This window comes from Erigeron canadensis, chromosome 8 (assembly GCF_010389155.1).
Source record: "Erigeron canadensis isolate Cc75 chromosome 8, C_canadensis_v1, whole genome shotgun sequence".
Taxonomy (NCBI): Eukaryota; Viridiplantae; Streptophyta; class Magnoliopsida; order Asterales; family Asteraceae; genus Erigeron; species Erigeron canadensis.
Genome location: NC_057768.1, coordinates 29,284,219 through 29,312,101, shown reverse-complemented (window position 1 = coordinate 29,312,101; position 27,883 = coordinate 29,284,219). Strand labels below are relative to the sequence as shown.

Here is a 27,883-nt window from a genome sequence, read left to right as displayed (position 1 = left end):
ACTTGTAGAACACAATAGAAAAACAACTTATTTTGTTTAAATACCCATTTACTAAAGAAGTCAAATTATATAGAACATTATTTAGAATGTTGTATATGTATATTGTCATTATTATAATAAAACCAATAGAAACTAGAAAACTTGTGTTTCCCCCTTTTTTTTTTCCTGTTGCCCCACGTGATGGAAGAAATCACCAGGAAAGTCCATATTGTTTTTGTATTTAGTTTCAACAACTCTTTAGACATATAATACTATTGTTGATTGTTGATATATTTACAATATGAACATATACATCTATCTGACTATTATGAATGGAGAAAGCAACAAAAGGACCACACTTAACTCTATTTTGTTTAATGCATATGGACCACTAGGTAAGTACATGTCACCATAATTTATTTATTTATTTATTTTTTTCAAACTTGTCAGATGCTAGAACTTGAAAGGACAACACACTTCTTAAATGGACTCCATCTTTTTCTTAAACCATGAATAAATATAGTGTAATATATATATATTTATATTTTCGGCTGGAGTAAATAAGTCAAAAGAATAACAACAGAACCACTACATTACCTATAAGTGGAAATCAGCTTTTTCTTCCTTCTTGATATGCGACACGACCCACACAAAACCAAAATAAACTGTTCCCTTTTTTTTTTTAATCGTATATTCGACCAGCAGGCGGCAGCAATCAATTAGACTAGGGATCTTATTCGTATTTATTATTTAAACCCTGCTGAGCACTTCACAATCCCAAGATAAAAGCCTTTAGGCCTTTCTTCATTTCTTTTTATTGGGCCGACCAGAAAATGAAACATCAAGTATTTTATTTGGGTTTTACTATATAAGTCTAAAAGACTAAAATGAACTGTTAATAAGTTCACCTAACCACTGATTACAATTAATACGAGTTTAGATACCCACGCCTAAGACTCAGCAAACTACATAACTACATTTTAACTCCTAACGGGAATACACAACTTAACAAGCATCTATGATAAACATTTATCAACACTTTTATCACACTAATTGGGAACACATACTCGAAATTATCCACATAAGTGACACACATTATTCTACTTAAACAACACATATATTAATTCACATAAATATATGACGCCACTAACGACATGTCAACATTGACTAACGGTTAAAGTCAACGAAATGGATAAAAGAGTTCGGGATGTTACATAATGATAATTAGTTATGCACTATGTTATTTTATGGACGTTTAATGCATCAAAATGATGTTTTTAACTATTCTCACCGTTCTTATTTTAAAAGTGTTCTCACCGGAGTGTTATATTATATATATATATATACACACACACTAGATTAAACCCGTCAGTTGGACGATTCCATTATAATAATTAAAAGAAAATATTATAGTTAGTACTTAGTAGATAATATATGTTATCAGAACAATGGAGAAAAATAGTCATATCTGACAAGTCTAAATATGAAATTTTACATACTTTGAATATGAAAAATTTATCAAGCAACACCCTTTATTATATTTTTTTACAAACAATATTGCATTTGTCTACAATTTTAAGTGAGTATGAACAAATTAAAAAATTTGTCACGCTTTTTTGTGTGTAAAAATATATAAAAATAAAAGTGTGTATAAACTTCTCCACACTAAAAAGTGTAAAAAATTAAAAGTTCACACTTTTTGGTGTGAACTTTCATACTTATTTTGTAACGCCTCATTTGTCCACGTTAACTTTTTAGTTACCGTGGAGAAATGAGGCGTTACAAAATAATTATGAAAGTTAATTTTAGTTCTACACACATTTTAGTGTGGAGAAATTTATACACATTTATTTCTATATGTTTTTACACACTAAAAAAAGTGACAAAACTTTTAATTTGTTCATACTCATTAAAGGTGTGAATAAATGCAATATTGTGTCTAGTCACACAATAGAAATTTTATTATATCTATATAGTTTTTTAATTATTATTTTAAGTTCTGAATATATATTTTTTTCACCTATGTCGACTTTTTGTGATCTTGGATATGATCACATGTGATTCCAAATACTTCAATACAACATAGGAATATACATAGTCGCATAGGCGACACTAAATTTTTTTTAACAAGGGACAAAATTAAAAAATATGTGAAAAATAAATATAAAATTGATAAAATGTTAAAAATCTATAATAAAATTTTAAAAATTGATGTAAAATTTAAAAAATAATTTTGATGGGAAAGTCTTTTTCCCCCATGTGTTATGCATAGTTGTACATTTGTTTACTATTAAAGATTAAAACACAAATATGCAAAGCTTACATCTAAAATATTACATGGTAAAATAATCAATAATATAGTTATATTTTGATGTGTACTCAAATCAAAAAATTGCATTTGCATAAATACTAACGACAATTATTGTTAATTAGGGGGAGGGAGTGGTCACCCATCCTCCCCCAACACTAACCAATCAAATTTTTATACTTCAATTTTTCCCCATCTTCCCCAATCTTCCCCCAATCACTGGCGACACTTTCTCCCATCTTCCCCCAATCTCCACCTCATCATTTATTTTTCATTTATTTTTAATACTATATATTTTTAAAAACTATATATACTAAAACATATATATATGTATCCAATTAATAATGTAGAAAAAGATATATGTGAACTTTATATAGTCCAGGGACTAAATTGTAATTAATAGATAAATAGTGCAGGGGCTGAATTGCAATTAGTAATAATTAAACAGGCCACATACCCCGACCACGGAATATTCTGTAACCCGACCACCCCCCTTTAGGAGCGACAGTCGCTCCTAAAGGGTAGACCCATTAATTGCTCGCGGATACCTATGCATATACCCGTTGACCCGTTGACCCGTCAAACCCCCTCTTTAGGAGCGACGAGCGACGGTCGCTCCTAAAGGGGTGCCTCGAATAAATAAAAACCGATCGATCCCCCTGCTTCTTCATCAGTCTTCTCCATACTCCAATCTCCTTTTCTCTTCTCCATTCCAACCGATCCAACCCCTCTCTCCCCCATATTTTCCGGCCAAGATATTCCGGTGAGGCTTTAGGAGCGACACAGTTTTCCAGTAAGGCTTTAGGAGCGACCCGTCGTTACCCCTTTCGTAAACCCCAACCGATCCAACCCCCCTCTCCCCCATATTTTCCGGCCAAGATATTCCGGTGAGGCTTTAGGAGCGACCCACTTTTTCAGTGAGGCTTTAGGAGCGACCCGTCGTTACCCCTTTCGTAAACCGAACGAAGAAGTAAGTTTTTATTTTTTTTTTATTTCGTATCTATTAATTTGCTATATAGTATATGTATTAGTTTGATGTTATTCTTGTTATGCATAGATGTATTAGGATCGATCTTATATGCCCATACATTTAACGTATTGTATACGCCCATAGATTTAATGTATTGTTGTTCTTGTGTTCTTGTTGTTGTTCTTGTTTTTGTTATGTAAAAATGTTTGTAAAAAAGTGTAAAAAATATAAAATGTAAAAAAAGTGTATTACATAGTATATAAAAAATATATTTAAAAAAAAGTTTATAAAAGTTTGTACTAGAAAATGTTTGTATTAGAAAATATAAAAATGTATAAATAAAAAAGGTATTAAAACATAAGTATAAAAAGATATTAAAACATATATTGAAAAAGTAGTAGTACAAAAGTCATATAAAAAATTAAGTTAAAAAAAGTTGTTAAAAAAGTTGATATAAAAAGTATTATAATACGTGTATTATTTATGTAGATATAAGAAAAATGCTAGGAAATGTATAAGTAAAAAAGGTATTAAAACATAAGTATAAAAAGATATTAAAACATATATTGAAAAAGTAGTAGTACAAAAGTCATATAAAAATTAAGTTAAAAAATAGTTGTTAAAAAAGTTGATATAAAAAGTATTATAATACGTGTATTATTTATGTAGATATAAGAAAAATGCTAGGAAAATGTATAAGTAAAAAGGTATTAAAACATAAGTATAAAAAGATATTAAAACATATATTGAAAAAGTAGTAGTACAAAAGTCATATAAAAAATTAAGTTAAAAAAAAGTTGTTAAAAAAGTTGATATAAAAAGTATTATAATACGTGTATTATTTATGTAGATATAAGAAAAATGCTAGGAAAATGTATAAGTAAAAAAGGTATTAAAACATAAGTATAAAAAGATATTAAAACATATATTGAAAAAGTAGTAGTACAAAAGTCATATAAAAAATTAAGTTAAAAAAAAAGTTGTTAAAAAAGTTGATATAAAAAGTATTATAATACGGGTATTATTTATGTAGATATAAGAAAAATGCTAAGAAAATATATAAGTAAAAAAGGTATTAAAACATAAGTATAAAAAGATAATATTGAAAAAGTAGTAGTACAAAAGTCATATAAAAAATTAAGTTAAAAAAAAAGTTGTTAAAAAAGTTGATATAAAAAGTATTATAATACGTGTATTATTTATGTAGATATAAGAAAAATGCTAGGAGCTCACGGCGGCGACGGCGATGGGAGGGATCAGCACCGATCGTGGTGGAAGAAAATATCAGGCTGCAAAAACAGCGGTAAGAAAATTGACTTTACATTAAATTTAGTTATGCATTGAAATAATTGTATTCTTATCGTTTAAAGTAACTTATTTATGTTATTGTTACTTATTGGTTTTGTAGGCTCGAAGAAAACACCACCACCACCAAGAGGGGCAGCCAAAAATCTAAAACTTGAGGCTGCCTTGAAGAAAAATGGAGGCCCGTTACCCATGTACTTCGACTACAAATCAAAGACCTTTCAGTCGATCGGGGACTACGGGGCTATGTACAAATCTTTGTTAGGCTCGTTGATCGGAGATGTCCCCCAGTATTACGAGTCATGGGACGATGTGCCTGAGTCTATGAGGGACCATATCTTGGAGGAAGTACAGGTTAGAATATGTTTCTTTTTATATTTTTTTACTTAATATGTTTTTCAATGATAACCCCGAAAATGCTAACTTGTATTTGTAAACAACGTAGCGCTATTTTGCGATGGACCAGTACTTAGAGCTTGATGAGGACGACCCCACCCGGAAGGCAGCAAAACTGGCTTTCCGTGCTGATGCAGCTAGCATATATAGGCAGAGAAAGTCAAAATTCAAATCTCAGCATTTTACAGTACGGGGGGGTGTAGGCGCAGCAGATACCCTGCAGACAGCACCGCCAGCTGGTATGGACCCGGAAGAGTGGGGAAAACTATTGCGTTTCTATACGAGGGATGACCGGGTTAAGCGGGCCGAGACAAAAAAGACAAACCGGTCCAAACAGGCGGTGGGGACTCAGGGTCGGCGATCTATTTCTCTTGCCCACGATCGGGCTTTGGTACGTTTGGTTTTAACAAAAGTATACAATTCTTGTGTTTTTTAAATGCTAATTATTTGACTTGTTTGCAGGCCAAGCACCATAACGAAAAGAAGGAGGGGCCACCGCCCACGTGGGAGTCGACTTGGCCGGCAACCCACAGACTACAACCTCCGGAAGTTGCGGTATATACATAACTTTAAGTTAAATTACTTTTAATTACTGCTCCATTTATTAAACTTACCTTACTATTTATATGCAGTCCCGTCTGGAAGCTGTGCAGCAGAGACATTCACAAGATCCTGCACCGACACCTCCAACCCAGTTGTTCCCGGAAGCGTTTGGATCGCGATCTGGACATCAGCGCGGACTAGGGAGGATTCTCAGGAGTTTCGGATCCCATGATTTCCCTGGTGAGTTGCCGCAACCACATTATGGACCTCCGGAAGGATCCTCCTCCGGCCCGTGTGCATCCTATTCTGGCCCCTCTGCATCCCAACCTTCCGGCTACCATGTTGACTTGAACCAGCCTGGTGATGACTATTTCGACCACCGTCAGTTATGGGGTGGGACATCGGCGCATTTTGGACCTCCATCAGGGGAATTTGGTAGCTTGTCGGATATGAGTGGATTTTTTAGTGGGACAGGCTCTGTATCCGGACCAGGTGTGGGTGATGATAATGCCGGTGAGGACGACGACGATTCCGATGATTAGACTTTTTTTATTTGTACGAAGTATGGACAATTTTATAAATACAGTTTCTTATGTACATTTTTATTATTTGTGTTTGGTATGGACATTTTTATTATTTGTGTACTGTTTGTTTAAAATGATGGTGGACTATCCGGTTTGCAAAAATGTAACACCCCAAATTTCGTAGTATTATTATATTATTAACAGTAATATAGCAAGTAAAAAGATGATAAAGTTACGAAGTAACACCCCAAGTTTTCTTTGATAAAAAAAAAAGGAAACAAAAAAACGGGCATAACAAAAAACAAAAAACTTTATTACAATCCTAATCAGATGAGTCCACTGTTCCCATATAGATGGGAGGAGGTTTTGTTGCATCTATATATCTATTGTAGGCTAACTGGCGGTGTTGGTACAAATCTTTCCATTTGCTCACGGGAGGCCTTACACGATCCTGTACCCAATATGCGATCTCCGGGGCCATCGGGTAGTCACCTTCCAACTGCACCATGATATAGTGACCGTGACCATGTACTAATGCTATTGATATGGGCTCTCTCCTAGGCATCTCATCAGGACCATAGGTAAATGGGAACGAAGTCCAACTGGCGGCAGTAGATAAACAGTGAATTACTATACCCATCCTGTTGGACAACAACATGGCCCCCATAGTCATGTGCATCCAGTAGCCAGTTGGTCTAAACACCCCTACATAAGACCTTGATAACCCCTCAAAAAACCTCGCTTCAACCTGTCCCCATCTTGTTAGTTCATCGTAGAATTGTTTGTTGTTTTCATACTCGGCCAACATATGTAGTCGGATCCACTCGTAACCTTCGTTTTCATCGTACCCCAATGCAACAGCAAGTGCTCGAAATCCACAGTTGCCATCACCACTGACATTAATAATCCCCTTGACGTATGGTCTAAATACATTCGGTATGTCATCAAGGTAACCCTTTATACCCGTCGTCTGCAGTGGGCGAGTGTTAGGTGGTGGTACTGGTAGAGCAGCCAATTGCTGCTCAGCTGATATGGGAGATATTGGTGATGGTGCTGGTGCTGGTGGCATCGGAGGTGATGGTGCTGGTGGCATCGAAGGTTGTGTGGGCGTACTGAAAAAATCAAAGTACGATGATGGTGCAGCTGGCATCGGAGTGCTAGGACCTGCAGGAAAATAAGTATCGGCACTGAAGAACTGATCCACTACGCCTGTTGGTGCTGTTGGTGGCACAGGATAGTACGCGGGTTCGGCTGCGCCGAACAACTGATCTAGGAATGAGGGTTCGGTTGTAGGCTCATTACTCGGCCCTGCTGCTGAAAATTGTGACGATCGGATCAACTCATCAATATAATCACGGGTGTCCTCCCGTAATTCGGTGTCAGGCTCCGCGAAACGTGACTGCGTGGGCACATGCTCACTGTGTCTCGCCGCCTGAAAGTCTCTGTAGCATGAGCCTGAGTCTGGTGCGGTATCCGGATACTTAGGTGTTGTCACGTGCACGGACGTCGACTTTTTCATCTTTGGTGGTGGTGGCATCGGAGGTGATACGTTCAAGTCTGGCATCTACAATGAATGAATGAATAATTAAGTTAGATGTATACCCGTATAGTATTTAACAATTAATAATTTGCTAGACTATAATAATATACCTTTTTCTTTGACCCAACAGGTCTACCACGTGTTTTCTTTTGGACCTCCGGATCCTTGATTTTGGACTGACCCGGATAGATGAGGTCCTTTATTTTTGACATCAAGATTTTTCCTTTGTTTTATGGGTTGTCGTTCCAAGGCAGCAGTAACCTCGCCACAAAAGGCCTCAACAGGCTCGTCATCATCCGAGTCTTTCTTCACATTTCCAGGCAGGCAGGTGGACGGGGTTATATCGAGCCTGCACCAAAATGCATCTATCTCATATTCTTGAACACGCCTTCCTGCAGGAATAAAAATATTACATTAAGTATTTTTAAGTAAAATGGACCATTTGTATCTGAATGAAATGTACTTACGTTCCTGCATGTATGTTAGAAGTCGACAACTACATGGCAAGCCACAACTAGCCCATACTGTACACCCGCACTTTGACACGTCCCTTTTACTGTATTTTTCAATCGATCAATTTCGTCAACCATAATTTGCAAGGCTACATGGGAGGCTTTACCGAGCAAATCCTTTAAACAGGGATAGTTGTGTTTATTTTGATTGTACTGCCTGCAATGTTCCAGTGACCCCTTTATTTCGGTGTATTGCCCGCTGACAACAGAGTTAACACATTCAACGATTCGATGGAACGTAAGCCGCTTTTGATGCTTAACTGACTTCAGCAAAGAATGCTCGCTCTCAACCCTGTTGGTAGTGTAGTTACGATAATTGCGGTGTTGGTCGACCCAACATGACACAAATAACTCCTTGTACGAGGCAAGCCACTGTATTTGTAGATACTTATAAAGATCTGCAGGAAAATAAAAAGTGATTTAGCTACAGGGTTACATCGTAAGCGTTATCATAAAAACAGTATGGGGACGGGATGTATATACTTGGTTTATCTGCCAAGAATACTTTTAGCCGCTGCTCATTCTCTGCGTATTCTTTAACTGTGATTGAGTTTACGAGTTTATCCCACCGGTGTCTAAACGAACCATAATCTTTTTTGACCCAAACGATGGGTTGGCATGTAACTCAATATTCCTCCAAATGTGTATTCTACACAGTATCAGCTTCGTTTCCGGCATCACATCCTTAACCGCTTTCATGAGGGCCAGATCCCGATCAGTGAGTGCCACACGCACGACGAACCCTTCTTCGAGCGTCGACCTCAAGCACTGTAACACCCATGTGTATGCCGCATGTTGCTCATTTTCAATAAGTGCGTGCGCAATGCTGAATGTCTTGCTAGTTGGAGTGACACCCACAATCTCAACAAGCGGCATGTTGTAAACGTTGGTTTTATACGTGGCGTCTATTTCAATGATCCAAGGAAATGCACGCCATATGTCAAGTGATGTAGGATGTACGAAAAAGAGATTGGTCAAACATCCGGTTTTGCTATCCGTCGTGTACTGATACGTGTACTGATGGTCAGATAGTAATTGGAGCACAATCTGCAACAGGTAAACAACCAAAGTATAAGGAAGTCGTATTTTTTAAAAAAATAAACATATAGTTATACGATCCACATGCAGGTATGTTTCTTATTTCACCTGCATTCGAGTTTCCCCTCGTTGTTGGGCGTGCTTTAGCCGGTGTTGCCGCAGGTAGTTAGAAATGTCTTGTGAACGGGTCAAGATGTCGGGAAATGCATCCTTCAATTGGTCCCTTATGCTATTTGGCCCAAAACCTAGCAACGCCTTTTCGTCCACAAATTCTTTTTGAACATCGGTTAGTCGTCTTGCGTACGCAATACCTTCCAAATTACGAGCTGATGGATGGTTATGTCGGTGATCTATAACTTCAACCCACCAACTATGGTCCTTTGTCAGACGGCCTACCAATTTGAATGGACAGTCAATTTTGGTACTCCCTTTGGGTGCCCCGGTTGACCGCTTATCTTTTTTTCCACCACGGTTGCAAATAAGGACCACCTTTTTAACTTCTCCGCCTTTTGTGACATTTGATCTTCGTGTTACTAACACATAACCAAGCTCCTTTGCCATTCTTTGAGCCCAGTCTACCAAATCTATGTGTGTGTCAAACACCTGAAATATTTTATACACTTTTTTTTAATACACTTTTTATGCACTTTTTTATAATACATTTTTTTTTAATACACTATTTTATATACTTTTTTATAATCTACTTTCTTATATACTTTTTTATAATACACTTTTTATACACTTTTTTATAATACACTTTTTTATACACTTTTTTTTAACAATTTTTTAATAGCTTTTGTTAATCTACATTTTTATGTACATTTTTTAATATGTTTTTATAAACAATTTTTTATCCGTAGTTTTAATAATTAGTTTTCTTACATACTTTTATAGCAACAAATCTAATGAATAATAACAAAATACAATTACTCACAAAATAACAACACAAAAAATGAAAAGGTTGGATTATATACATACCTCCTTGGTATAAAAAACATCGTGATCGTAATCAAATTCATCACGGACATCTGGGGATTCAAATTCGTCATCGGGTTCTTCGTACACAAACTCGTCATTTACACCTTCCGGCGCATTTGGATTTATGAAAATTTCCTCCAAGCAATCCATCTAAAATAATAAAAACACTTAACAGTAATAAATGAAAACGAATAAATCAAAATGAATGAATATGAAAACGATCGAATATCAAAACTATTAAATACTGAGATTGAAGTTATAAAGAATGAATATGAAATGGTTGAACTTATAGAATGAATCTTCACGGGGAAACATGAATATGAAATGGTTGAACTTATAGAATGAATCTTCACGGGGAAACAGAAACATTCCTGTATGATTCGAACCTACCACCTCTTTTGGAGCGACTGTCGCTCCTAAAGGGGTGGTAGGTTCGAATCGTACAGGAATGTTGTCGTATGTTGTCGCTCGTTGTCGTATCCTACTACCCCTTTAGGAGCGACTGTCGCTCCAAAAGGGTTGGTCGGGTTACATAAGGGGTGGTCGGCCTACACGTCCCCTAATTAAAATATTAAAAAAATTGGACAGATCGTCTTCTCCATTTCATATGTATACATACATATTATACATATATATGGCCATGGTTCAGATTGAATAATAAAAAAAAAAATTCCTCAACCATCCAATCAGCTTCTCCCTCTCTCTTCCCTCCTTTCTCACTCTTCACTTCCCCCCTTCGGGGTTCTACCCCCATTTCTTCTTCTCTCTCCTGCGGTGAACCGCCGGCGGCGGTGTTACCGCGCGGACCCGCGACCCCGCAACCACTTCCCCGCATCCACTCCCTCCCCTTTTACATTACGTGTATACAATTTTTTTACATTTAAAAAAATTAGAAAAGTTGCTAACAATATAATTGAAAATACTCCGGGATTGTTGCAGTCAAAGTTGCAGTGGTCTACCTTTAAAGTTGCAGTCAAAGTTGCAGTCTGAGGGACCCACTATTTGCGGCGACGTCGCTGCTAATAGTGGGTGGTCGGGTTACGCGCTTTGGCCTGGTCGGGTTACACGCTTCGTTTGGAAAAAGTGAAGTAAGTTATTCGATTTTGTAACACTATTATATTATATTTATTAGAAAGGTAACGCCTTATTCATGATGTAGATTATTGTGTGATGGACTTTTGTATGTAATAGAGGCATTTATTATGTTTTTTTTTTAAAAAAACAAGAGTTTATATTTTATTTTATGTATCGTTTGTAACACTATTTATGATTTTTATGATGGTATTATCGTTTACATAGAGAAAGGCGGCTGCTTTATTGAAAATCTCTTTTAACAAGTTTAACTTTCAAACCGTCTTTTGTTTATAGCAATCTCTCTCTATTTTTCCTCACTTCTCACGCCACCTTCCTTTTCTCTGATCATCTCACATGCCAGTTTCTTCACTTTTTTCTCTCACTTAATTTCTGTATCTATATCTAAAATCTATTATAAATAATCGCTTTTTACATATCTTCTTTATCTATATTTTGAATTCAATTGATTTAGGAATTGTGTTGCTTACGTCACTCCGATCACTTAAGTTTTAGTTTTGATCATCTTTTAGAATTTTTCTTTTTTCTTTCCTTCTCCCATCTACAATTCTACAAATTATATTTTCATTTTCAGCGTATACAAGAGTTGGTCCAGATCTGGATCTCCGTTCTTGAAGTCAAAAAAATACACGACCCTCTTCCTTCCTATTTTTCCTTCCCCCGGCGCATTCAATTTCATTTAACTTTCAATTGCACAATTTATTTTTCTATTATATCTATGTTTATTATATTCCCAATTTAATAAATTCATTAATATCTGCAGCTTACACCTCCCAATTTAATAGATAGATTATTACTGTTATTAATAATATTATAGTTTTTATTGTTATTATTTAGAATAATTTCTTGATATATTATTATTGTTTAAGCTTTTGTTAGATCTTAGAAATCCCTGATTTCAAGAGGAAATTTAATTTAAGGTTATCTTGATATATTATTAATTTGTTGTTGTTGATGTTGTTGTTCTTTCCTTGATTAGTATAATTACTTGTAGAGTTTTTAGTTTAAGCTGTCTCTTGCAAATGGTTATGTGAGGTCATGTCCTTCTGTTCAGGGACGAGCAGGCATAGGGGGGTTAATGCTAAAGTAAAGAGAACCTTTAGGCTTAGATTAGGGAGCTGGAATGTAGGTACACTTAAGGGAAAGCTTTTAGAGCTATGAGACGCTTTGGCTAGGTGTAAAACAGACATTGCGTGTTTTCAAGAAAGTAAGTGGACAGGTAAAAGCACTAGAGATGGGAATGGATTCAAGCTTTGGTATTCTGGAGCGCCTAAGTTGATAAATGGAGTAGGGATCATCATGACAGATCGACTTAAAGACTTTGTAGTACATGTGGAAAGACACGGGGATAGGTTGATGTTGGTGAGATTGGTGATACAAGAGGAGACTATAAACGTGATCAGCGCATATGCCCCCCAGTCGGGTCGGAGTGAATGAGAGAAGAAGAGTTTTGGGGACTCACTGGATGAGCTCGTGAGGAGTTGCCCGGATGACCAACGACTAGTTTTAGGAGGAGACTTAAATGGGCATATAGGAGTACAGTCAGACGGCTACCCGGGAGTACACGGGGGTTTAGGATTTGGTCAGAGGAATGAAGAGGGACGCAGGATATTGGAATTCGCTACTGCGCATGACCTGGTAATAGCAAACTCGTTCTTCCGAAAGAGCAAATCTCAGCTGATTACCTTCTAGAGCGGCGGCAATGAAACGCAAATCGACTACTTCTGGGTGCGTAAAGGAGACTTCAGGGCTTGTAATGATTGCAAGGTCCTCCATAAAGAGGGTTGCTACTCCCAACATAAACTGCTAATTTTGGATTTATTCTTGATTAGACAAGCAACCAAGACAAAGAAGGCTGTAAGGCCAAGAATCCTTTGAAAAAACCTTATGGGTGAAGCAGCAGAGACATTTAGATTGACGACCAGCGCGAGGTTCTCATTAGAGATTCAAAACGGCGAGCATATGGATGCTGATCAGTTGTGGACACACTTGGCAAAGGGTATGAGGGAGACGGCAAAGGCGGTACTAGGGGAAACAAGAGGGACATGTAGTCAGCGGAAAGGGGGTAGGGAATCTTGGTGGATCAGTGAAGAGGTCCAGACCAAGGTTGCGACAAAACTTAGTTGCTTTAAAGAACTTATCAAGAGCAAGCAAAACGGGACAAATGAGGATTGGTCCTTAGCTAGGCAGAGATACTACGAAGCCAAGAAAGAGGCAAAGAAGATTGTAGCTATAGCAAAAGAAAGAGCGTACGAAGAATTGTATAAGAAACTAGACTCCAAGGAAGGCAAAAACGATATATTCAGAATTGCTAAAGCAAGGGAGAGAAAACGTAGGGATTTAGGAGACATCATCTATATTAAGGATGAAAGCGGATGGAGCATTGTGAAGGTGGAAGACATTAGGAAATGATGGGAAGAGTACTTCGCCAACCTGTTTAATAGGAGAGAGTCGGGGCGAAGTGAAGGAGGAATCGATCACGGTACTCACTCAGACATATGCTGCGACGACGACAATACTTCGAGGATCAGCCAAGAGGAAGTAAGGCTCACCCTAAAGAAGATGGGGAGAAACAAAGCAACAGGTCCAGACCAAATTCCTATCGAGGCATGGAGATGCTTGGGAGATGTGGGGATAAGCTTGCTGACAAGCCTTTTCAACAAGATTTGGACAAGTGCAAAAATGCCAGAAGAATGGAGACTTAGCGAGGTCATACCTATCTATAAGAACAAGGGGGACGTACAGAGTTGTAGAAACTATAGGGGCATTAAACTCCTAAGTCATACCATGAAGCTATGAGAGAGAGTGATAGAGATAAGGCTTAAAAGGGTTACAAAGGTGGCAGAGAACCAATTCGGTTTTATGCCAGGTAGGTCGACAATGGAGGCTATTCACATCACCAGAAGCCTTATGGAAAAGTATAGGGAAAGACAAAAAGCGCTACACTGTGCTTTCCTAGATCTGGAAAAGGCATACAATAAGGGTAACCGGGAGATACATAAGGGTTATTAGGGATATGTACGATAGGGCGAAGACCGGTGTTCGAACCCCTGTGGGGAACACGGAACTTTCCTCGGTAGATATGGGCCTACACCAGGGTTCGGCGCTTAGCCCATACCTTTTTACGTTGATCTTAGACGAACTGTCCAAGGGCCTACAGGAGGAACTACCGTGGTGTATGATTTTTGCTGATGACATTGCGCTGATAGCGAGATCGATGGAGGAACTAAACCAGAGGCTAGAGAAATGGAGAAAAGCCCTTGAAGACCATGGTATGTGCGTGAGCCAAGAGAAGACAGAATACCTTAGATGTGACTTCGATAACCAGGAGATAAGACAAAATGGGGATGAGGTTATTAGCATTGGGGGCCGCATATTGCGTCCGAAGGAGTCTTTTAGATACCTGGGATCAGTGATACACAAATCGGGGGGGATAGACGAAGACGTGACACATTGAATCCAAGTCGGATGGATAAAGTGCAGAGCAGCTACTGGAGTCATGTGCGACAAGAGGATTCCGCTAAAGCTGAAAGGGAAGTTTTATAGAGTGGCTATTAGACCGGCTATGCTATTCGGGTCAGAATGTTGGGCGATGACGAAAGCCCAAGCGGATCGAGTAGAGGTGGCTGAGATGAGGATGTTAAGGTGGACTTGCGGGAAGGCCTTAGCAGACAGGATCCCGACGGGAGTTTTTAGAGCAGAACTTGAAGTAGGGATCATCATTAACAAGCTAAGGGAAGAGCGTCTGAGATGGTTTGGCCATGTTAGGAGAAGGGATGAAACTGCACCACTAAGGAGAGCGGAGTCTATTCACGTGGACGACATACGAAGAAGGGGACGACCAAAGATGAGGTGGGAGGATCGATTAGCGAAGGATCTAATAGAACTTTGCCTGTCGGAGGACATGACGTCGGATAGGACGACATGGAGAACTAAGATTAGAGTAGAATACTAGGTTAGGGTGGGACTTTTGGGGCGACCTAGATAGTCTTTTTTTCCCATATTGCCTTGCCAAAGGAGGTTTGTGAGGGTTTGGCCTAGAGAAGTGGCTTAGCTACGCTACAGAGGACTTTGACGTGACAGAAAGAGTGGTAGGTAGATGGAGATGGAAGTACGGAATTCCGAATGCGTTAGAGGAGCTTCCAGGTAGAGGTAGTGGAATGCGAGGGTAAGGCATATGGGTTTTAGATTAAGTAGACCTTTTATTTAGACTTTGGTTCTCTGTGATCTTTCGTAGGGGTTTTTGGCCTTGAGTATCGAGAGGCCTAAACCGAGGGGGGAGGTTACTCTTGTGTTTATTTCCCCTAACATGGCTGTCGGAGGACATGACCAATGAGAGTTTATCTAGAGGACTAGGGGTTTAGGACTAGTTTAATGGTTTGGAAGAGAGGGTGAGAGGATTAGGATTAGGATAGCTAGGCGATCTAAAATTTGTTTTTTTTTCCCATAGGTTGTTTAGAAGTAGTTACTGTCTTGGCTCAATCGGGATCTTTTTGGTTTTTGTCATTTCTTATTTTTATGTATGTTTGTCTTGGTTGTTTCCTACTACTTGTTCGAGTTAGGTAGTAGTTTGCTACTTTTATGTTGTTTAATATGCCCAATATGGTTGCTTTCGTATTGGTATTTGTATTGTCAAACATGTTTCTAAGATATCGGTAGGACGCATGATTGATAAACGTTCGACCCGCATAGTAGCCGGACCCAGCAGACAGGTATTTCTGCTTTTCAGATTCTCGGCAGACAGGTATGATTTTCTAAACATTTCTCAATTTTCCGTCTTGCACTCCTATGTGGCCGGAGGTCCCTATGGAAGCAGTCTTTCTACCTTTGTGTAGAGGTAAGACTATCTACAGCTTACTTCTTCCATACCCTGCGTAGGGATTGGGTCCTGTTGTTGTAGTTGTTTATTGTATCTCTTTAATTTTGAACAAAAAGTTCTTTTTGTATTTATTGTTTGTAACTTACCCTATACTTATTATCTCATTTGGAACATAAGTTTTTTTTTGTATTTATTGTTTGTAACCTATTCTATTTGCCCCATATATATGTTAGTCAAAGGTTGTATTTTATAACCCCTTATTTTGTTATATCAAAAAAAGTTATCTGTTAAATTTGTCTATATATTGACATTGACAACTTATTAGTATTGTCTTCCTTGTGAATAAAACAATATATCTTGTAGTCAAAATCTCTACAACGTATTGTTTTATATATATATATATATATATATATATATATATATATATATATTTCAGCATTTTTATGGACTTTTTTTTATAAAATAGAATAAAACCATTACCTTTTGTGGTAGAGGGTCAAAGCCTATATGTGGGTATTATTGAGGTGATGGTCCATGACCACACACTACCAGTGGATGGTCTATATATAGACAACTTTTTACTAGTATTTTAGTAGATCGCGTTTTGAACAAAAAATTATATTTTTATGTTATCGATATATACTTATTTTATTATTCAAAATCTTACTATGTATTGTTTTACTTATATATATATATATATATATATATTTCAGTCTTATCTATGAACATCTGGTGCCCGTTCAAGCCGCGCCAGGAGAGCCCTGGAATGACGCGCAGCGCAGAAGGCAAGTAAAATCTCCTTTTTTTTTTATTAACTATTTAAGTAAATCCGTGTTAGAGGATAATGATTTGATATAGGAGTGTATATATATATATAATATGTATATATATATATATATATATATATATTATTTTCTGATGAAAAAAGGTCCTAAACATATACCTTAATAATGATAATAATAAAAGAGTAAATTACACTTTTCGTCCCTGAAGTTGGCACGTTTTTAACTTTTCGTCCCTTAAGTGAAAAAATTATAATTTTGACCTTAAAGTTGGCAGATTTTTTCAATCATCGTCCCTCGTCGAACGTCGTTAAATTTCAGCCGTTAAGTCGGACACGTGCAAAACACGTGAGAGACTGAAACTGCAAAAAATGACAATTTCAGGGACGAAAACTGAAATTTACTTTTCTGTTGTCATCATCTTCATCTTCTCCGACTGACTTTCGTCGGAAAATTCGCCGGAAAACTTAAAATGTCGATATCTCACTCGTTTCTTCGAATTAGACCACGAAATCACCATCAAACTTCTCAAAATTAATTACCGCACGAATCCTAACCAAAAAATTTTAAAATGTCGATATTTCATGAAATGTAAATTAAAAGCATCATAAATGAAATTGTAACCAAGACCCAATTGACCAAAAAAAGCAACAAACTAGCATGGAGCTTGTATGATTTGGCAGCTTTGAGTGTGAATAACTTATAACCGAAACGAGATCCAATGAATCGGTTGTCACACCCGAATTCTTTGTACCTCAATCTACTAATCTAACTATTGTAACAACTTAATAACCTTAACGATTGACCAGTAAACTATATCGAAAACCATACGATGAAACTAACATCTAACTAAATCACCAAAAATGAAAGGTAACGAATCGCTATGAAACTTAACACAATACTAGATGAATCAATAGTAAACTTGTAACAACTTTCAGAATGAGATTTCGATGTAAGGATATCACGAACAACGGATTTAAAGTTTCTATACAAAATATAGAACAAGAGCTATAATCAACCAAATGACGAACTGTAAATTGCTTTGAACTTCTATTACATAAACTATGAATCAGGTGACGATGATCGGAATTTTTGATCTGAAATATTTGAGTTGTCGGGGCTTGTTAGACCTCCTGGTCCTTTCGTCACTCTTTGCTCCCTTTTATATATCTTTGTAATATTTCGATCTTATGTCTTTGCCTCATTGACAAAAACCGAACCCACATGAAGGTCTCTCCCCATTTTGTACTTTTCTTTTTGGTGCAGAGCTTATGGAATAATAAATGAGGCACACCATTGGTGTCTTAGTGAGTAGCACGTACACGTAATCCAACATGGACTTATTTGCAAAAACAGAAATATTGCATTCTTGGAACAAGCTAAATCGTAGAGAAATATTGCTCAAAGTCCATGTTATGGGTATTTTGAGTTTTCCGGCAAGTGTTGAATCTGAAATCTTTTGGTTATGATTCGTGCAGAAATTAATTTTGAGAAGTTTCGTGGTGGTTTCGTGGTCTAATTCGAAGAAACGAGTGAGATATCGACATTTAAGTTTTCCGGTGAATTTTCTGATGAAAGTCAGCCGGAGAAGATGAAGATGATGACAACATAAAAGTAAAGTTCAGTTTTCGTTCCTTAACTTGTCATTTTTGAAGTTTCAGTCCCTCACGTGTGTTGCACGTGTCCCACTTAACGGCTGAAACTTAACGACGTTTGATAGGGATGAGAATTTGGACCGGAAACCCGTGACCCGTCACTGACCCGCCCGTGCTCGACCCGCCCAGCACCCAAACGGGCCGGTTCACGGTTCATGATACTGATGATTCACGGTTCTCGGGCCGGTCCGGGTTAGAAACCGCGGTTTGACGGTTTGACCCGTTAGACCCGAATATTTAAATGGAAGATTTATAATAAGTGGTATTTGGAGTTTCTTATACGTACTCATTCCATATATATAGATATAAAAATTATATCTATAGTAAAAAGAAAGGAGAAAAGATGAAGAACAGAGGTTTGTACAAAAATTATAAACATCATCATAAGTAAAACCTTCTTTGTCTTGAGGATCTTTCATTATTTTGAAGGCACCCTAACTGTGATGAATTTCATTACTGCTGCTTATTACTGAGTCATAAAAACGTGTTGGGGGAGGAGGGTATATAAAATTGTGTGATTAATATGCGGAAGTGTATGTATGTAGTAAATGGTTGTTACATAGGAGATGTGAAAATATATCTTGTTTTATATCAAAATGATCTAACGGTTGTAGTTGAGTTTGGGAAATGGTGACAATAAATGTATTTTAACTTTATCAGGACCACATTCATCCACCACCCCATTACATGGTACACACTACACACATATTCGTATGCTATATCCCTCAGACCCTCACCATAATTTATATTTATTCATTTCTTTATCACTTTTCACCTTCTTCTTTCTTACTCTACTTCTCCACTACCAAATCCACTTGATGACACCATCTCTCTTTCTTCAAAAGAAACCAGCTTCACATATATTATAGAAATCACAGCCGAATTTTGAAGGGAAAAAAATTTTTCGGGTCAAACCTGTTTAACCCGAGCCCGAACCGACCCGCCCGGAAGGTTAACGGGTCGGGTCACGGTTATTGTTTTCATGCATTTTCGGGTCACGGGTCATGCCGGGTCTTGATCCGTGCACATCCCTAACGTTTGACGAGGGACGATGATTGAAAAAATCAGCCAACTTTAAGGTCAAAATTATAATTTTTTCACTTCAGGGACGAAAAGTGAAAAACGTGCCAACTTCAGGGACGAAAAGTGTAATTTACTTTTTTATTATTATCATTATTAAGGTATATTTTTGAGACCTTTTTTAATTAGAAAATAATATATATATATATATATATACACCCCTATATCAAATCATTATCCTCTAACACGGATTTACTTAAATAGTTAATAAAAAAAAAGGAGATTTTACTTGCCTTCTGCGCTGCGCGTCATTCCAGGGCTCTCCTGGTGCGGCTTGAACGGGCTCCAGATGTTCATAGATAAGACTAATATATATATATATATATATAAAATCACGACTAACATTGCATGACATTTTTTAACTTTTTTATTTTAACTATAAACACTTCATAATTATGACTCATAATCTATGATATTTTATTACCTTTTCTTTCATTTTTTTTTCATTTTCTATTTACTATATACTTCATAATCAAACTATATATATTACGTTCAACACGTACACCTCAAATTACATAGCCATTTATTATAATCTATCTATACATATATTATGTTTCACAGTTTTCTTCATTGTTAATTTATCATAATTATGAAGTATTTTTCAATTGGTTTTTAATTTATAAAGTTATTCTTAATAATCTATCTATACGTATATTATGTTTCACAGTTTTCTTCGTTGTTAGTTTATCATAATTATGAAGTATTTTTCAATTGGTTTTTAATTTATAAAGTTATTCTTCTGCCGTATACCAATCTATGTATATATTAAAACAGTAAAAATCCTAGCCTTTTAAACCCTTCTTTAGCTAGCTTTAAACATTGCCACATAGGATTGTATCTTACGTGACATCTCCATACTTTTTTTACAATATTTATCTTATAACCTTTATTTATCCTCAAACCTTTATTAAATCAAAACTATATATATACACAAAATTAAAAAAAAATCAAAACCCATTTTAAGATATAAGAAGACGTCTAATACATCTATTAATTTGGCAATGATATTTGACATAAATAATATTATTTATTAAAATATATACAACTTTGAAGACGATATCAAATTTTAAAATTTATTTGAAAATATTATTAGATTATACACGACCAAACAATTTTGTTGTTTCTCCTTCGTTCTCTTGGCCGAAACCTTAACCAAAATTGGTTATTCTAGCCACAAAAAAATGTCTATTTTATAATGATAATAGTAGTTATTTTCAGTTTTACGAATGAATTTCTTGATTGTTGGAGAGAAAATACTTTATTTCCTAATTGTGTTTAGGATTATTTTTTCCCGTCACTACATAAGGTATTTTCTCCATCTTTTCAGCATAATTGAAAGCAAAAACTATAATGATTTTCTCTTATTTATCTTATTATTTTTTTACTTATTCGTATTGTATTTATGTGTATTTTATATGACTAAATTTTTGTCATGTTTAGTTCTTTTACTTTGTATATATTATTTCGTTTGATGAATATATAGATATCATGCTACATTATCTATTTACGTTTGATTTGTTAAAGATATCAAAATATCTTATGTTAAATGTTGGTGTGTAATCACTATAGTAGGTTTAGTGACTGTGATATCGACATGTCAGAAAAGACAAAAGATGACCAGAGTAATCCGGGAATTAACCATTAACTATAACATAATCAATTTCAACATAATAAGCCTATAGAATAGTTATTTGTTAATGCATAAAATAACCTTTTTAACTAGCCGCGCATCGCGCGGGATAAAATATCTAGTATATATATAAAACAATACGTTGTAGAGATTTTGACTACAAGATATATTGTTTTATTCACAAGGAAGGCAATACTAATAAGTTGTCAATGTTAATATATAGACAAATTTAACAGATAACTTTTTTTTGATATAACAAAATAAGGGGTTATAAAATACAATCTTTGACTAACATATATATGGGGCAAATAGAATAGGTTACAAACAATAAATACAAAAAAAAAACTTATGTTCCAAAAGAGATAATAAGTATAGGGTAAGTTACAAACAATAAATACAAAAAGAACTTTTTGTACGAAATTATAGAGATACAATAAACAACAACAACATGACCAAATCCCTGCGCGTGGTATGGGGGAGGTAAGCTGTAGACAGTATTACCTCTACACAAAGGTAGAGAGACTGCTTCCATAGGAACCTCCGACCACAAAGGAGTGCAAGACGGCAAATTGAGAAATGTTTAGAAAAATCATACCTGTCTGCCGAGAATCTGAAAAGCAGAAATACCTGTCCGCTGGGTCCGGCTACTATGCGGGTCGAACGTTTATCAATCATGCGTCCTACCGATATCTTAGAAACATGTTTGATAATACAAATACCAATACGAAAGCAACCATATTGGGCATATTAAACAACATAAAAATAGCAAACTACTACCTAACTCGAACAAGTAGTGGGAAACAACCAAGACAAACATACATATAAATAAGAAATGACAAAACCCGAAAAGATCCCGATTGAGCCAAGGCAGTAACTACTTCTAAACAACCTATGAAAAAAAAAAACAAACAAACCTTAGGTCGCCTAGCTATCCTAATCCTCTTACCCGCTCTTCCAAACCATTAAACTAGTCCTAAACCCCTAGTCCTCTAGATAAACTCTCATTGGTCATGTCATCCGATAGCCATTTTGGGGAAAATAAACACAAGAGTAACCTCCCCCCTCGGTTTAGGCCTTTCGAGACTCAAGGCCAAAAACCCCTACGAAAGGTCACAGAGAACCATGTGGTATCAGCTCGATCCCAGCCAGGGGCTCTGCCCCTTGGACCCCGCTCCCAGGGGCGCTGCCCCCGGACCCCCGTAATGTGTGGGGGCTTCGCACTAATGTACATGGTTTCATCATTTGTGCCCAAAGGTCAAATATGATTCTCATGGTGCGTTCATTTCCTTTTGGATAATGAACACTAAGTATATTGATTCTGCCCAAAGGTGATTTAATACACTTAGTGTGCTAAAAGGAATATTTTTCATGCATAAGATACACGATTCTTAATTTTGTGCCCAAAGGTAAAAAGATAAGTGTTGTGCCGTATGACCCTAATGCTCATGTGTACTTACATATTAGTTACTTCTGCCCAAATGTGATGTAAATCTAAGTAGAGCTTTATGTCAACTTATTGTTTTGGTGTTTACAATAGGTTACCTATCACTGGCTTCATTAGTATAATGGTCTTAGTCTCATTACTTTTAGGAACATTACTTTAGCCTCTTACGTATTTAGGCATTACGTTAGTTTCATTACTTTTAGAAGACATTACTTAATAAGCCTTGGATATCTAATTATGTTATTATAAGGAACATTATTATTAGCCCTTAGTTAAGTTTAGGCATTACTTTAGTTCCATTAGTTTTATAGATATTGCTTAGTCTGCCTTAGATAGCTAATTATGTCACTATAATCTTATTGCCCTTAGTTTTAGGCATTACTTTAATAATCTTCTATTACTTGTATCATAAATTTATATCCTCCTTATTTCCACTGTAGTACCTAACTTAGGAATTAAGCCACTTATTAGTGCAAACTTTGCTTTATGAAAGAATTAATTACCTCTAACTCTAAAGATGCTAGACCTTGACTATGTCATTCACCATAATGAACCAACTACTATTACTGCTAACTTTTCCGCAGCTCAGAAAGCGAATTTTAAGAAAGTGGGATAAGGCGAATCTCTTGTCACTAATGATGGTCAAGAACTTCATCATAGTATCTGAGGAAATGTATAAAGCGTATGCAAGTAGCTTAAGAATAAAGGAAATAACAATATTTGTGAACACATAATGAAGATGACTGACATGACTCATAAGCTTAAGAGTCCTAAAGTTGAAAGTCTTTGATAATTTTCTTGTGCATTTTTCTAATGACCTCATTGCATGCTTATTTCGACACCTTCAAAATTAACTTTAGCGCTATGAAGTATAAATGGTCGATATAGTGAACTAAATGCAATATATGTGCAAGAAAATGGTCGTCTTAAGTTGGGCCAACCTAAAGTGTTCACCCTACTACCACTGCTAATTTCATTAAGAGGAAAAATATGACAATAATAATACTGCAAATAAAGTTCAAAAGGCTAATCATGGTGCTGTTGCTTTTAGCTTTAAGTCCTTGACTAGCAATCCTAACTGCAAATTCTCATTGTGCCCAGATTGCCTTAATTTCAAGGAACTACTAGCTAATAAAGGTAACTTATTTCATGTAATATTTGATTCTTTTTATGATGTATCTATTAATACATGTGTGAGTGATTTTAATTATATGGTTCATGTGATTAACTCAACATAAGGATTCCAAACAATTCAGAAGCTATCAAATGACCAAAGAAAGCTTAGAGTTGGAAGGGTTGATCTCTTATATGTCGAAACCATGGAGACTTATGATTTACATATAAACACTTGAAAGTGTATTAGACTAGTGGATACCTTATGTGTACCGAGAATTTCTCGGAACATTGTGTCTATTTTTTCTAGTCTAACACCTTGAAAGTTATGTATTAATTCATGGTTACGACGAGATTGCCATTACTCATAATAATGAATTCCTTGGTCCTAGTTTCTTGAATGGATTGTTGTATAAGTTAGAACTAGATCATAATTTCTCACAGTCTTTGTTGTCTCCTAATATTGATGACATAACTAAAACAAAGACAAAATCACCTAAATAATTAGAGAATTCCTCCATAATGTGGCATAAACATCTTGGTCACATTTCACGAGTTTGCATGATACGACTCATAAAGGATGGAATATTACATTCTCTTGACTTTATTGATTTTGAAACATGTATTCAATGGCTTAAGGGATTAAGAAAGGAGCCACTAGAAGTTCCAACTTGTTGAAAATAATTCACTCTGATGTTAGTAGCCCCTATCCCGCAACCATCTTAGAACATACATCACTTACTACATTCATTAACGATTATTCATGTTATATGCACCTATATCTGATCTGAACCCTTAGAGACTTTTATTGATCTTATAACTTTAGTTTTAAACTAACTTGATCATAAAATAAAAGTTGTGAGATCAGATAGAGGATGTGAGTATTATGGTTGACATATTGATATTGGTTAAGCTCTTAATCCTTTCCATAACTTTTGAAAGGAACAAGACATAAGTAACCAATATACCATGTTTGATTCTCCTAAACGAATTTATGTTGCTAAAAGGAGAAATAGAACCTTAATGGACATGGTGAAAAGTATGTTTGTCAACACTAACTTACCTACTTTCCTTTGGACTGAGGCCTTATGCACAACTGTTCATATACTCAATAAGAGTTCCATTAGTATATGTCCTTAAGACTCCTGGACAGAAAGGAAACTGAGTCTGAATTATATGAATGTATGAGACTGTATTGCCAAAGCATAACTCTATAACCCTAACTTAAAGAAACTGGATCCTAAATCCCTTACCTGTTTTTTATCGGTTATTAGTTTTATTGTCTTTCCTACTCAACTAGCATTATTGACACACAGTATGTCACATTTCATGAGAACTAAGAGATCAGTGGGATCGCGACAAATCATAACTTAAGATTTGCAGGAAGTGCAAGAAGCGGGGGGGAACCACTCGTCGGTTATTATTACTCCTCCGATAACTCCTTTTGTACCCAATGCTGCTCCTAATATCACTGATCCACTTTCTCCTAATCAAAATCAAAAAAAAAAAAAAAAAAAAAAAAACCCTAATCCTCTTAATCAGGATATTACTAATGTTAAAGCATCTTATTAATAATGCTAAAAACATCTTCCTTACTGAACCTGAAAATCAACTAAGGAGATTATCTAGGTCACACAAGACCATAACCTTGATGATTTCATAACTGAAGTTGAGGACATTGGAAAGCTTAATGATCCTACCTCTTATTAAGATGCCATTAATAGCAATCATGCCACTTAGTGGGATGAAGGCATAATTTGAGAACTTAATTCCATATAGCATAATGACGTTTGGGACTTGGTTGAATTTCTTGAAGAATCCAAATCTGTAAGTTGTAAATGGATCTTCATAACCAAATTAGACCCGAATGGGAACGTCAAACGCTATAAGGCCATAACTAGTTGCGAAGGGCTTTACTTAAAAGGAAGGAATCGATTATCAAGAGACCTTATCTCCTGTCTCATAAAGATTCCTAAAGGAACATCATGGCATTCGTAGCTCATTATGATTTAGATTTACATTAGGTGGACGTCAAGATCACTTTCCAAAATGGAAACTTGCAATAAGACGTATATATGTGACCCTGAAATTCAAGAAGGTAAATAGCACATGGTCTTCGAGTTAAATGAGTCCATATATAGGTTGAAGAAAGCATCAATAAAATGGTACATTAAGTTTAATAAAAGGACAAGACTTCCTAAGAAAATCAAGTGGATTAATGCACCTATCTCAAGATCAGTGAGAGTAAATTTACAATCCTTGTTTTGCACGTGGATGATATACTTGCAAATAACAACTTGGATATGTTGCATGAGTCGAAGCGTTTACTTTTCGCAGAATGTCGACATAAAAAAAAATCTCAGTGGTGCCTTTAATGTCACATGTATCGAAATATATCGGGATAGGCGTAATGATGTTCTAGTTCTTTCTCAAAAGGCTTATATTGAACATATCTTAGAACGTCATAACATGTAATACTACACACCCACTATAGATCTATTAGTAAAAGGAAATGTATGTGACTATTTCCAAAGTCTGAACATTGAGATTAAAGAAAGGGCAAATGAGGATGATACCTTACTCATAAGTAGTTGAGAGCATTATGTACACTCAGGTCTGTACTCGTTCAGATATCGCTTACATTACCGGTATGCTTAGGAGTTAACTATTTAATCCCATATTAGCACACTGAAAAACGGCTAAAGTTTCTACGATATCTTCATAGGACCAAGACTACATATTAGTTTATAGAAGAAGTGACACCTTAGAAGTAGTGGGATGTTTTAATTTCAATAAGAAATCTACTTCTGGATGTATATTTATGGTTAGCTGACAAACCTATCTTTTGACGGAGTCATAAGTAGAAACTGACTGCAACGTCTACCATGATGTCTGAACGTTCATAATTTCATCTCATGAGATGTTGTTAAAGAACCTGGTCAGTGGACTCGAAAGTCATCAACTTTATTATTAGACCATTGAAGTTTAACTGTGATAACTCAGCTACCATAATTTTTGAACAGTAACAGTTTAACAGACGCTGAGATATATCTCGATACAAAGTATCTGTTTTACGTGAACGGATTGAGGAAAATGTTCTTTGTATTGAGTACATAAGTACACATAAATATGCTAATGGATCCAATGACCGAAGGACTTTCTCCTAACATCTTCGTAGGACACGTGTCGAAGATGAGGCTTACTAAAAGACCCATTATGATAGCATGTTGTACTTATTGGTCATTATTATTTTGTTAATGAAAATTTTTCCTCCTTATTCAGATTTTGTTTGTCTATTAGTTACACTTCGAACTCATAACAGTGTAAAGACATTATATAACAAAATTTGTCTTACTCAATTAATCATTGCTTATTAGTTTTAAATTTGAGTCATAGTTTGACTAGTGGGGGTCCTGAGTTGATGTTCTTCTCTACGACTGTACTTATTGGCTATGATTTCGATTTAAAACAAAATGAGTATTATTCCGGAACTTATTTGAATACTCATAGATAAATGATCGCTTGGTCAAGTGGGAGAATGTTGGAACCACGTTAGTTTGACTGTCACTGATCATGTATCATTCCTGATATGATAATTGACGATAACTGAAATCCCTATGTCTAAGTAAATATATGATAGACGTATTTACTCTTAGAAACGTAGTATAGGGTTTCCCATTAGGTGATTGTAACTAAGAGGACTAATGGTACACACATTAAACACCAGAAGGGTTGAATGTGTATATACTAAAGGGTTGAATGTGTAATTACTCTCATTATAAATAAAGCGTAACTAACCCTAAGTTAAGGTTAATCCCAACACATAATAAACCCTAAAATTCGTGTGGGTATTCCTCTCAAATTCGTGCATCATGTTCCAGCCGAATTACTCATCCCATTATTACTAAATCACCTTGTTATGGGAACCCGAGATCAATAGCAATTATGCTTTAATACTCTTACAGGTTCCATAGGACGATTGAGGATGTTTTATTACTCGAATCAAATCATGTTTATTCCAACATTATGTTCCAAGGAACTGTGCTCTTCGTTCAGCCATGAGGTTGATTGTTTTGAGGCAGTCGTTTTACAAGTTTAGTACTGTTTGGTTATTTTATGTTAATAAGTAATTAAGACATGCATATTTTTCATTCGGATAGCCGGGTGCTAATCCT

General features: G+C 36.0%; 2 protein-coding genes across 2 annotated transcripts; one reads left to right on the top strand and one right to left on the bottom strand.

Annotated features, from left to right (window-relative positions):
* Positions 1–9,197: 9,197 nt before the first annotated feature.
* LOC122610581 lies at positions 9,198–12,961 on the bottom strand. Its single transcript, XM_043783558.1, has 4 exons — positions 12,821–12,961; positions 10,773–10,940; positions 10,094–10,243; positions 9,198–9,718 (listed from the first exon to the last, which is right to left on the bottom strand). Exons 1-4 carry the CDS (start codon positions 12,959–12,961, stop codon positions 9,215–9,217), a joined length of 963 nt encoding a protein of 320 aa, XP_043639493.1. The 3' UTR covers positions 9,198–9,214.
* A 1,723-nt stretch (positions 12,962–14,684) lies between these two features.
* LOC122610580 lies at positions 14,685–15,140 on the top strand. The gene has a single exon (XM_043783557.1). The coding sequence runs from the start codon at positions 14,685–14,687 to the stop codon at positions 15,138–15,140; it is 456 nt and encodes a 151-aa protein (XP_043639492.1).
* The last annotated feature ends 12,743 nt before the right edge of the window (positions 15,141–27,883 follow it).

Coding starts and splice junctions, on each gene's coding strand:
- LOC122610581 (XM_043783558.1), bottom strand. CDS start 12,961: ATGGAGGACCTTGCAATCATTACAAGCCCTGAAGTCTCCTTTACGCAC. Junction 10,941..12,820: donor AACGAGTTTGCTATTACCAG/GTCATGCGCAGT, acceptor GTAATGTAAAAG/GGGAGGGAGTGGATGCGGGG. Junction 9,719..10,093: donor ATGTTTTTTATACCAAGGAG/GTATGTATATAA, acceptor AAAATATTTCAG/GTGTTTGACACACACATAGA.
- LOC122610580 (XM_043783557.1), top strand. CDS start 14,685: ATGTGCGACAAGAGGATTCCGCTAAAGCTGAAAGGGAAGTTTTATAGA.